The sequence below is a fragment of the Oncorhynchus kisutch genome, linkage group LG13 (genome assembly GCF_002021735.2).
Source record: "Oncorhynchus kisutch isolate 150728-3 linkage group LG13, Okis_V2, whole genome shotgun sequence".
Lineage (NCBI taxonomy): Eukaryota > Metazoa > Chordata > Actinopteri > Salmoniformes > Salmonidae > Oncorhynchus > Oncorhynchus kisutch.
Window position 1 is genome coordinate 77,413,425 of NC_034186.2, and position 12,765 is coordinate 77,426,189.

The window sequence follows — 12,765 nt, forward strand, 5'->3', positions numbered from 1 at the left end:
GAAGCACGACCCTGCCAGCACTGCTTCTTGACACACTGCTCACTTAACCCGGAAGCCAGCCGCACCAATGTGTCGGAAGAAACAGCGTACAGTTGGCCACTGAGGTCAGCTTGCAAGCACCCGGCCTGCCACAAGGAGTCGCTAGAGCGTGATGGGACAAGGAAACCCCGGACGGCCAAACCCTCCCCTAACCCAGACGATAGTGGGCCAATTGTGTGCCGCCTCATGGGTCTCCCGATCACGGCCGGCTGTGACACAGCCTGGGATCAAACCTGGGTCTGTAGGAACACTTCAAGCATTGCGATGCATTGCCTTAGACCTCTGCGCCACTCGGGAGGCCCAAGGATAGGATCTTTAACTTGTGATGAATGACATCACTATGAAATGTGGATTGCTCGATTGAGAATAACAGTCTAACATGATTTCTGTTTTCTCCACAGCCTTTAAAAACCCTAGCTCAGCCAGTGTCTGAGTAGTGAATATTGTGTGTGTGTGTGTTGTGTATGCTATAATGGGTCTGTCACTGTCTGGATGGCTGGGTGGCATCCCAGCCAAGATAAAGAAGGATGCTCCCTCCTCTTCCTCCTTCCTCCCACTGTCCATCCCTACCTCCTCCCGCCTTTCACTCCTCCTAAACTCCTCTCCCGTTGACCCTGGAGACCCCCGGTGCCGCTGGAGCCCCACACACTGTTCACCTCACTTCCTGCTGTCCCAGTGCGGGGAGGAAGTGACACGCGCACCCACCCAGCAGATCAGCGACGGGGCTCGGGGGGAGAAGGGGGAAAGGGGAGGAATGCACGTCTGGGAGGTGCTCTGGTGCCCCACCCACAGAGGAAGTCATGCTGTGATTGGTGTATCCACAGAGCACTGCCCGCTACAAACCTCTGGTTACACTGCACTGATGGGAGGAGACTCACAGTCCTGGGGATGGGAACTCACAAACAATCAGCTGTGGCATGCAGGGCAAGCCCTGGGGAGATACCCCGGGGAGAGAGGGGTGCAGGCGGAAGAGCAATCTGTGTCCCCCCCCCACCCTGTCCCGGAGCGCGTGCTGCTGGTTCTGGACGCGGACACAGGAACTCTGGGATATGTAGTAGATGACTGCTTCCTGGGCATGGCCTTTAAGGACCTCCCCCAAGGGGTGGAGCTTTTCCCAGCCATTAGCAGCGTAAGGGGTGGAGCCTTCATACGACTACGCTACCTCAACGGAGCTACCCGTGAGTATAACTTCATTATTATAATACAATTTAACTTTTTATCCCATGGCATGTTGCTTGGCTTTTAGCATCAACGCAGACAGGCAACATTTAGCACAGTTTTACAGCTCTCAAACTGAACACAGTGCAAATAACACAACTAAAACAGTTCAGAACTATTCATGATGCCCTTAAACCCAAACATGCCCACACCAAGTACGTATGTTTGCAGGTATGTTTATTAAATTTCTCTCTCTCTTTCCTTCCCTTTATTTCTCTCAGGTGAGCCTCCTGCACTGATGGCTCTCTGTGGTCTGTCCATCCATGTGTCCATGGGGAAAGAGAGAGAGACTCAGACAGACAGACTGCCTCTGCCTCCTCCTCTTCAACGCTACATCCTGCCCAGCATGTGACACACAAACTATAGAGTAAATAGGAACGTTCTCACTGACTCAAGGTCCATATACGGCTAAATTACAGTTTTTAATTGAATTAAGCAGGTCATCCATAAAATAAATGAGCCTCTGTATTGTAGGGGCCAATGAGTGGTTTGTGTAACAGCAACCATCATTGGACAGTGCTGCACACATTGTGATGTTAGCTCCTCTCTGGACTGGGACATCCACGGTTACTCTCTGTCCAATAACATTTCTTCCCCTGCGTCGTGTTTTTGCCAGGTTGAATCCAGCTTCATCCAAAAAGATGAATGTATGTGCAGTTTGCCTGGCTTCCATCTCCATTACTCTCTAAAATACAGTAAATCCACAGTTTTACAGTACTTTACATTATGCATAGCTGTGTATATACCCTGTTTAGTTAATGAACATACATCTTAGCTGGACATATTGATACCAGAGTTCTTTCATACGTTCACCGTTTCTCTCAAAGGGTACAGTGTACAACTGCTTCATCCTTATTTTATGTTTCTCTAGGACACTTGGGTAGGTTTTCAGCTGAAATTGCAATCAGCTGTGTTTGGAATGATTACATATTCTGCTGAGATGTTCTATATGTTTCTATCTGGTTACTGTAGAAATACACAACATTTGCCATCATTCTGTTTTGAACAGTTTTGGAAACAGTGTGTTAGTGGGAAGAAAAAGAAAGCGAACCCTTTGGAAATACCTGGATTTCTGCATAAATTGGTCATAAAATTTAATCTGATCTTAATCTAGGTCACAACAATAGAGAAACATGGTCTGCTTAAACTAATAACACACAAACAATTATATGTTTTCGTGTATTTATTGAACACACCATGTAAACATTCACAGTGTAGGGTGGGAAAAGTATGTGAACCCTTGGATTTAATAACTGTTTGACCTTCCTTTGACAGAAATAACTGCACAGCGGTCAGGAGGAATTTTGGAGCATTCCTCTTTACAAAACTGTTTCAGTTCAGCAATTTTCTTAGGATGTCTGGTGTAAACTGCTCTCTTGAGGTCATGCCAATCATATCCAAGATGGCGTAACAGTTCAGGCGTATTTGTTTTGTCGTGTCCCTTGTATATATCTTTTTTTTCCTTTGTATATATTTTGTGTATATTTTTTATATTTTTAACCTCAATTTCAATATACTCTCCTGCAACCCGCCTCACCCAATGTGGTATGGATCTGCTATTTTCTATACTTTAGAACCGGAACCACCAACAGAAGCTAACTAGCTACTAGCTGGTAGTCAGTTAGCCACTGCTAGCGTTCATCAGCTAACCATAGCCCGGTCAACTCCTGCCAGTCTACATAGCGCGATTCAACCCAGAGCATACCAGACTGCTTTTTCTTCACATCTCCGGATTCCTACCGCAAGCTCTGAACCTTTTCACCTGGATCATCGCAGCTAGCTAGCTGCTATCTGAGTGGCTACTCCTGGCTAACGTCCCGAAGCAGGCACCAGTTAGCCTGGAACTAGCTTTGTGCTAGGCCCATCTCCCGGCTATCTGAAGAGGTCCATCAGCCACTCCTTGGGCTACAATGCCTATTTTGCCAATTGGCCTGGACCCCTTTTACTGCCGACACAGAGCCCCGCCGATCCATTACAACTGGTCTACCGACATAATCTAGAGCATATCAGACTGTTAGCTGAAGAGGTCCATCAGCCAATTTCTTGGGCTACAATACCTATTTTGCCAATTGGCCTGGACCCAATCTAGAGCATTTCAGACTGTTAGCTGAAGAGGTCCATCAGCCAATTTCTTGGGCTACAATACCTATTTTGCCAATTGGCCTGGACCCTTTTACTGCCCACACAAAGCCGTGCCGATCCATCACGACTGGTCTGCCGACGTAACCGTCCGAGGGGGCTACAACAGACTCTTCCGTCACGATGTCCCCCTAAGGCCCTTTTGCTAGCCTGCTAGCCCCGGACCGCTAGCTGTCTGAATTGCCGTGTCTCCAGCTCGCCTAGCTACTCACTGGTCCCGATGATCACTCAGCTACGCATGCCTCTCCCTAATGTCAATATGCCGCCTTGTACATTGCTGTTTTGGTTAGTGATTATTGTCTTATTTCACTGTAGAGCCTTCAGCCCTGCTCAATATGCCTTAGCTAGCCCTTTTGTTCCATCTCCCACACATGCAGTAACCTCACCTGGTTTAAATGGTGTCTCTAGAGACAAAACCTCTCTCATCGTCAGTCAATGCCTAGGTTTACCTCCACTGTATTCACATCCTACCATACCCTTGTCTGTACATTATGCCTTGAATCTATTATTCCGTGTCCAGAAACCTGCTCCTTTAACTCTCTGTTCCGAATTCATTAGACAACAAGTTCTTATAGCCTTTAGCTGTACCCTTATCCTACTCCTCCTCTGTTCCTCTGGTGATGTATAGGTTAATCCAGGCCCTGCACTGCATAGCTCCACTCCCATTCCCCAGGCGCTCTCATTTGTTGACTTCTGGTTTCATACATGTTAACATTAGAAGCCTCCTCCCTACGTTTGTTTAATTCACTGCTTTAGCACACTCTGCCAACCGGGATGTCCTAGCCATGTCTTTATCCTGGCTTAGGAAGGCCACCAAAAATCCAGAAATTTCCATCCCTATCTATAACATTTTCTGACAAGATAGAACTGCCAAAGGGGGCAGAGTTGCAATCTACTGCAGAGATTGCCTGCAGAGTTCTGGTATACTATCCAGGTCTGTGCCAAAACAATTCAAACTTCTACTTCTAAAAATTCACCTTTCCAGAAACAAGTCTCTCACCTGTCTCCCCAAATGTATTTTACCCTTATTGGAATGTATTGGCCACCTTCCACCAAAAGTGTTTTTGATCAGTTTAAAACATGCTTAGGGAATGTGATTTTGGGAAAGAGGTTATCTTGATGGGAGATTTTAATATTAATTATGAAGACAAGTCTTGTAGGAAAACACACAGCTAGTTAAAGGGCCAACCAGGGTGACTTGTTGCTCTAAAACACAGATTGATTTGGTGTCCAGTAATAAACCAGAGCGAGTGACTAAATCATTCAGTATGGTTACTGGGCTATCTGATCATAATCTGACACTTATAGTCAGAAAGCTTTCAAAAAACAGGTTTAACCTCTCTACTGTTAGAAAGCCGGATCAACTAAGAATACCTAAGAGTGAATTAAACTATTTTGAAAACGCAATTAAGGGAATTAACTGGAATGATCTCTTGTCCTATACAGACGTGGAAGCTGATAGTCAGGTTTTTCTATCCACAATCCAGACTACAATAAATGGTTTCCTAAAGAAAATCAAATCCAAACCTGGCCAAAAGAGCACTCTTCCTTGGCTAAATGGAGAAATCTGGAAATAGCCCTATGATCCAAATTATAGCATGACAGACATAGGTTTACCACGTTGAGAAATAAGGTGATGAAAGAAATCAGACAGGCCAAGGCAAACTTTTTTATTAACATAATTGGTGAAGCAAAGGGAAATTATAAATCTGAAAAAGTTAACAGGGAAAGACCATAGTAACACTGCAAAAATACTAGAAATCATGGTGAATAACAATCTAACACAGGATGCAGTCAAAATAGCAATAGCCTTAAATTCCTACTTTATTGACTCGGTACTGACACAGAACCCCTCCATTGGTTTCTTGGGCTCAGTGCTAGTAAATGACACTCAACCTGTCTTCATCATAAGGAAGGTTTCTGAGTCCAAGGTGAACAAGGTGATTAGCTCACTAAAGAACTGTAAAGCCAAATATGTGTTTTGGCTGGACTCTACCTTTCTTAAAAACTACAAAGAGTCCCTCACTGGCCCCATTACTAAGGTCACCAACACATCTATTGGTCAGGGGGTGTTTCCAAGGGCATGGAAGTCGGCCATAATAACGGCCATCTTTAAATCGGGCGACCCTGCTGACGTGAGTAACTACAGGCCCATTAGTATACTACCTGTGGTGTCAAAGGTTGCTGAAAAGTGTGTAGCAGAACAACTGATTGCTCACCTCTACAAAAGCCCCTTCACATTACACTCCATGCAGTTTGGCTTCAGAGCGAAACACTCCACAGAAACGGCCAATTGCTTTCTTCTGGAAAATGTGAAGTCCAAGATGGACAAAGGGGGCATTGTTGGGGCTGTGTTTCTGGACCTAAGGAAGGCTTTTGATACTGTTAACCATGAGATTCTCATCACAAACCTGTCCAAGTTCAACTTTTCCCCCGATGCATTGATGGATGAAATCATACCTTGAAGGCAGAACTCAGTGTGTCAGAGTGAGCAATGAGCTGTCGCCCACTCTTAGCTATGACGTGGGCGTGCCCCAAGGGTCAATACTGGGGCCCCTCCTGTTCAGCCTGTACAGTAATGATCTGCCTTCTGTCTGTACTGGGTCTGAAGTTCAAATGTATGCAGATGATACAGTGATATATGGGCATGCAAAGAGCAAACAACAAGCTGCACAAGAACTCACTACTGTAATGGTCCAGGTTACAAAGTTGCTCAGTGACTCGTGTTTGCATCTCAATGTGAAAAAAACTGTTTGCATGTTCTTCACAAAGAGGGCAACAGATGCTACAGAGCCAGATGTCTATGTGTCAGTGGAGAAGCTCCAGGTGGTATCTGATTTTAAGTACCTTGGCATCATACTTGATTCCAACCTCTCTTTTAAAAAGCATGTGAAAAAGGTATTTCAGATAACCAAATTCAACCTAGCTAATTTCCGATTTATACGAAATTGTTTGACTACAGAGGTAGCAAAACTGTACATAAAATCTATTATACTCCCCCACTTAACATACTGCTTGACTAGTTGGGCCCAAGCTTGCTGTACAACATTAAAACCTATTCAGTCTGTCTACAAACAGGCTCTCAAAGTGCTTGATAGGACGCCCAACAGCCATCATCACTGTTACATCCTCAGAAAGCATGAGCTCCTGAGTTGGGAAAATCTTGTGCAATACACCAACGCATGTCTTGTATTCAAGATCCTAAATGGCCTGGCTCCCCCTCCACTCAGTATTTTTGTTAAACAGAAAACCCAAACATATGGCAGCAGATCCACAAGGTCTGCCATGAGAGGTGACTCTATAGTTCCCTTAAGGAAAAGCACCTTTAGTAAATGCGCTTTCTCTGTGAGAGCTTCTCATGTCTGGAATACACTGCCATCAGACACACATAACTGCACCACATATCACACTTGCATGAAGACATGGCTAAAGGTCAATCAGATTTGTGAACATAATCCCTAGCTGTGTATTGCTTTCCATGTGGTCTGTTGTCTGTAGCTTGTGAGGTGTGGAAACACTTTGTTGCTTTTATGAATTTTGTCTTGCTGCTTTTTGTTCCATGTTGCTCTGTCTGTATGCTATGTCTTGCTTGTCCTATGTTGCTCTGTCTGTATGTTATGTCTTGCTTGTGTAACAGTATAACTTTAGACCGTCCCCTCGCCCATACCCGGGCGCGAACCAGGGACCCTCTGCACACATCATCAACAGTCACCCCTCGAAGCATCGTTACCCATCGCTCCACAAAAGCCGCGGCCCTTGCAGAGCAAGGGGAACTACTACTTCAAGGTCTCAGAGCAAGTGACGTCACCGATTGAAACGCTATTTAGCACACACCACCGCTAACTAAGCTAGCCGTTTCACATCCGTTACACTCACCCCCCTTTTGACCTCCTCCTTTTCCGCAGCAACCAGTGATCCGGGTCACGGCACCAATGTAACAGTATAACTTTAGACCGTCACCTCGCCCATACCCGGGCGCGAACCAGGGACCCTCTGCACACATCAACAACAGTCAACCCTCGAAGCATCGTTACCCATCGCTCCACAAAAGCCACGGCCCTTGCAGAGCAAGGGGAACTGACATGTACCCTCCAAGCTCGTCATCAAGCTCGAGACCCTGGGTCTCGACCCCGCCCTGTGCAACTGGGTACTGGACTTCCTGACGGGCCGCCCCCAGGTGGTGAGGGTAGGCAACAACATCTCCACCCCGCTGATCCTCAACACTGGGGCCCCACAAGGGTGCGTTCTGAGCCCTCTCCTGTACTCCCTGTTCACCCACGACTGCGTGGCCACGCACGCCTCCAACTCAATCATCAAGTTTGCGGACGACACAACAGTGGTAAGCTTGATTACCAACAACGACGAGACGGCCTACAGGGAGGAGGTGAGGGCCCTCGGAGTGTGGTGTCAGGAAAATAACCTCACACTCAACGTCAACAAATCTAAGGAGATGATTGTGGACTTCAGGAAACAGCAGAGGGAACACCCCCCCCTATCCACATCGATGGAACAGTAGTGGAGAGGGTAGTAAGTTTTAAGTTCCTCGGCATACACATCACAGACAAACTGAATTGGTCCACTCTCACAGACAGCATCGTGAAGAAGGCGCCTCTTCAACCTCAGGAGGCTGAAGAAATTCGGCTTGTCACCAAAAGCACTCACAAACTTCTACAGATGCACAATCGAGAGCATCCTGGTGGGCTGTATCACCGCCTGGTACGGCAACTGCTCCGCCCACAACCGTAAGGCTCTCCAGAGGGTAGTGAGGTCTGCACAACGCATCACTGGGGGCAAACTACCTGCCCTCCAGGACACCTACACCACCCGATGTTACAGGAAGGCCATAAAGATCATCAAGGACAACAAACACACGAGCCACTACCTGTTCACCCCGCTATCATCCAGAAGGCGAGGTCAGTACAGGTGCATCAAAGCTGGACCGAGAGACTGAAAAACAGCTTCTATCTCAAGGCCATCAGACTGTTAAACAGCCACCACTAACATTGAGTGGCTGCTGCCAACACACTGACTCAACTCCAGCCACTTTAATAATGGGAATTGATGGGAAATGATGTAAAATATATCACTAGCCACTTTAAACAATGCTACCTAATATAATGTTTACATACCCTACATTATTCATCTCATATGTATACGTATATACTGTACTCGATACCATCTACTGTATCTTGCCTATGCTGCTCTGTACCATCACTCATTCATATACCTTTATGTACATATTCTTTATCCCCTTACACTGTGTATAAGACAGTAGTTTTGGAATTGTTAGTTAGATTACTTGTTGGTTATTACTGCATTGTCGGAACTAGAAGCACAAGCATTTCGCTACACTCGCATTAACATCTGCTAACCATGTGTATGTGACAAATAACATTTGATTTGATTTGATTTGAAGGTCTCAGAGCAAGTGACATCACCGATTGAAACGCTATTTAGCGCGCACCACTGCTAACTAAGCTAGCCGTTTCACATCCGTTACACTCACCCCCCTTTTGACCTCCTCCTTTTCCGCAGCAACCAGTGATCCCGGTCACGGCACCAATGTAACAGTATAACTTTAGACCGTCCCCTCGCCCATATCCGGGCGCGAACCAGGGACTCTCTGCACACATCAACAACAGTCACCCCTCGAAGCATCGTTATCCTTCGCTCCACAAAAGCCGCGGCCCTTGCAGAGCAAGGTTTCACATCTGTTACACTTGTCCTTTGTTGCTCTGCGTGTGCTCACTGCTCAATGATGGCCTATATTGTAATTGTTTTTAATAACCTGCCCTGGGACTGCGGTTGAAAATTAGCCGGCTGGCTAAAACCGGCACATTTACTGAAACGTTGATTAATGTGCACTGTCCCTGTAAAAATAAACTCAAACCATTGCCGCTTGTTATAGACCACCTTCAGCCCCCAGCTGCTCCCTGGACGGACACCATATGTGAATTGATTGCCCCCCATCCATCTTCAGAGCTCATAATGTTAGGTGACCTAAACTGGGACATGCTTAACACCCCGGCCGTCCTACAATCTAAGCTAGATGCCCTCAATCTCACACAAATTATCAATGAACCTACCAGGTACAACCCCAAATCCGTAAACACGGGCACCCTCATAGATATCATCCTGACCAACCTGCCCCCTAAATACACCTCTGCTGTCTTCATCCAGGATCTCAGTGATCACTGCCTCATTGCCTGCGACCGTAATGGGTCTGCAGTAAAACGACCACCCCTCATCACTGTCAAATCCTACCTAAAACACTTCAGCGAGCAGGCCTTTCCAATCGACCTGGCCCGGGTATCCTGGAAGGATATTGACCTCATTGCGTCAGTAGAGAATGCCTGGTTATTCTTTAAAAGTGCTTTCCTCACCATCTTAAATAAGCATGCCCCATTCAAAAAATGTAGAACGAGGAACAGACATAGTCCTTGGTTCACTACAGACCTGAATGTCCTTGACCAGCACAAAAACATCCTGTGGCGTACTGCACTAGCATCTAATAGCCCTGTGATATGCAACTTTTCAGGGAAGTTAGGAACCAATATACACAGGCAGTTAGCTTTTGCATTCCTATTTTTCAAACAGAAATTTGCATTCTGTAGCACAAACTCCAAAAAGTTCTGGGACACTGTAAAGTCCATGGAGAATAAGAGCACCTCCTCCCAGCTGCCCACTGCACTGAGGCTAGGAAACACTGTCACGATAAATCCACGATCATTGACAATTTCAACAAGCATTTTTCTATGGCTGGTCATGCTTTCCACCTGGCTACTCCTACCCCGGTCAACGGCCCTGCACCCCCCACAGCAACTTGCCCAAGCCTCCCTATTTCTCCTTTACCCAAATCCAGATAGCTGATGTTCTGAAAGAATTGCAAAATCTGGACCACTACAAATCAGCTGGGCTAGACAATCTGGACCCTCACTTTCTAAAATGATCCGCCGCAATTGTTGCAACCCCTATTCCTAGCCGGTTCAACCTCTCTTATCGTCTCAGATCCCCAAAGATTGGAAAGCTGCCGCGGTCTGCCACTCTTCAAAGGGGGAGACACTCTAGACCGAAACTGTTACATACCTATATCTATTCTACCCTGCCTTTCTAAGGTCTTCGAAAGCCAAGTTAACAAACAAATCACCAACCATTTTGAATCACACCCTACCTTCTCCGCTATGCAATCTGGTTTCCGAGCTGGTCATGGGTGCACCTCAGCCACGCTCAAGGTCCTAAATGATATCATAACCGCCATCAATAAAAGACAATACTGTGCAGCCATATTCATTGACCTGGCCAAGGCTTTCGACTCTGTCAATCACTATATCCTTATCGGCAGACTCAACAGCCTTTGTTTCTCAAATGACTGCCTCGCCTGGTTCACCAACTACTTCTCAGACAGAGTTCAGTGGGTCATGTTGTCCGGACCTCTGTCAGTCTCTATGGGGGTGCCACAGGGTTCAATTCTTGGGCCGACTCTTTTCTCTGTATACATCAATGATGTCGCTCTAGCTGCTGGTGATTCTCTGATCCACCTCTACGCAGACGAAACCATTCTGTATACGTCTGGCCCTTCTTTGGACACTGTGTTAACTAACCTCCAGACGAGCTTCAATGCCATACAACTCTCCTTCCATGGCCTCCAACTGCTTTTAAATGGAAGTAAAACTAAATGCATGCTCTTCAGCCGATCGCTGCCCACACCTGCCCGCCCATCTAGCATCACTACTCTGGACGGTTCTGACTTAAAATATGTGGACAACTACAAATACCTAGGTGTCTGGGTAGACTGTAACCTCTCCTTCCAGACTCACATTAAGCATCTCCAATCAAAAATGTAATCTTAAATCGGCGTCCTATTTCGCAACAAAGCATCCTTCACTCATGCTGCCAAACATACCCTTGTAAACCTTACTATCCTACCGATCCTTGATTTCGGCAATGTCATTTACAAAAGAGCCTCCAACACTCTACTCAGCAAAAAGAAAGATATACCTGCTAGAGCGTGTGCTACGGGTGGGTGCTGCTATGGTGACCAGTGAGTTGAGATAAGGCGGTGCTTTACCTAGCAAAGACTTATAGATGACCTGGAGCCAGTGGGTTTGGCGACGAATATGAAGCGAGGGCCAGCCAACGAGAGCATACAGGTCGCAGTGCTGGGTAGTATATGGGGCTTTGGTGACAAAACAGATGGCACTGTGATAGACTGCATCCAATTTGATGAGTAGAGTAGAAAGAAGGGAAGCGCTACTAAGCTACACAATAGTACAATTTGGTAGACAGAAGGTGCTCTTTTGTAAAAGGGGTGAATTGGTCATCAAAAAGAAAGGAGGACCAAGGCACTCTTCATATAATTAATTTAAATGCCTTTATTTGTATGGCATGTTCAATAGAAACAAAGTTTTAAAAATCTGACGCGTTTCGGCTGCATGGCCTTCGTCAGGAAGTACAAAGAAATAATACAATGTCCTCTATTGAACAGATTTTCCAATTAGCCCTAATTTGAAGAGGGAGAACACTATAACACATGAACAACAACAGTCTAAACTTAGCTGAGGGCAATTGAGCAAAATGTCCACTAGAAGACAGCAAATGAACCTACAGGAAGGGTGAGAAATCCAGGTTCGTGATAGGTCCATTTTCTGTCATCTAGTAGACATTTTGCTCAATTGCCCTCAGCTATTTTTTGACTGTTGTTCATGTTTGCTGTGTTCTAGTGTACTATGGAATATATTGCTTTCTTATTCTTGACACTTCTCCCAGTCATATCTAAGTGTTCTGATATTTCTAGCTTGGAGTTTAATTTTTTTGACAACATAGCTACAGTATTTCACTATTTAATGTGTATAGTATTGCTTACTAGGTGTGTCCAATCAATTTTGTAACCACTCCCTCTTCAATTACTTCACCACTACGGCCTATTTATTGCCTTACCTTCATAATCTTACCTCATTTGCACACACTGTATATAGATTTTTTGTATTGTGTTATTGACTGTACGTTTGTTTATTCCATTGAGAACTTTGTGTTGTTGTTTGTGTCACACTGCTTTGCTTTATCTTGGCCAGGTCGCAGTTGTAAATGAGAACTTGTTCTCAACTGGCCTACCTGGTTAAATAAAGGTGAAAAAAAAGGTTATGGATGTGTCCCTGCTACCATAAAGGTCCTCAATGATGTCACCATTGCCCTTGATTCTAAGCAATATTGTGCTGCTATTTTTATTGACTTGGCAAAAGCCTTTGATACGGTAGACCATTCCATAATAAAAAGGTCAGGACTCTGACTGGGCCACTCCAGAAAGCGTATTTTCTGTTGTTGATTTTCTTCTGTGTTTTGGGTAGTTGACCTATTGCATTACCCAACTTC

At 45.5% G+C, this 12,765-nt stretch overlaps 1 protein-coding gene across 1 annotated transcript; it reads left to right on the plus strand.

Moving 5' to 3' along the window:
- Positions 1-831: 831 nt before the first annotated feature.
- Positions 832-2,422, plus strand: LOC116376707 (SPRY domain-containing SOCS box protein 2-like). Its single transcript, XM_031838064.1, has 2 exons — positions 832-1,217; positions 1,479-2,422. Exons 1-2 carry the CDS (start codon positions 902-904, stop codon positions 1,607-1,609), a joined length of 447 nt encoding a protein of 148 aa, XP_031693924.1. The 5' UTR covers positions 832-901; the 3' UTR covers positions 1,610-2,422.
- Positions 2,423-12,765: the final 10,343 nt, after the last annotated feature.

Coding starts and splice junctions, on each gene's coding strand:
- LOC116376707 (XM_031838064.1), top strand. CDS start 902: ATGGGAGGAGACTCACAGTCCTGGGGATGGGAACTCACAAACAATCAG. Junction 1,218..1,478: donor CTACCTCAACGGAGCTACCC/GTGAGTATAACT, acceptor TATTTCTCTCAG/GTGAGCCTCCTGCACTGATG.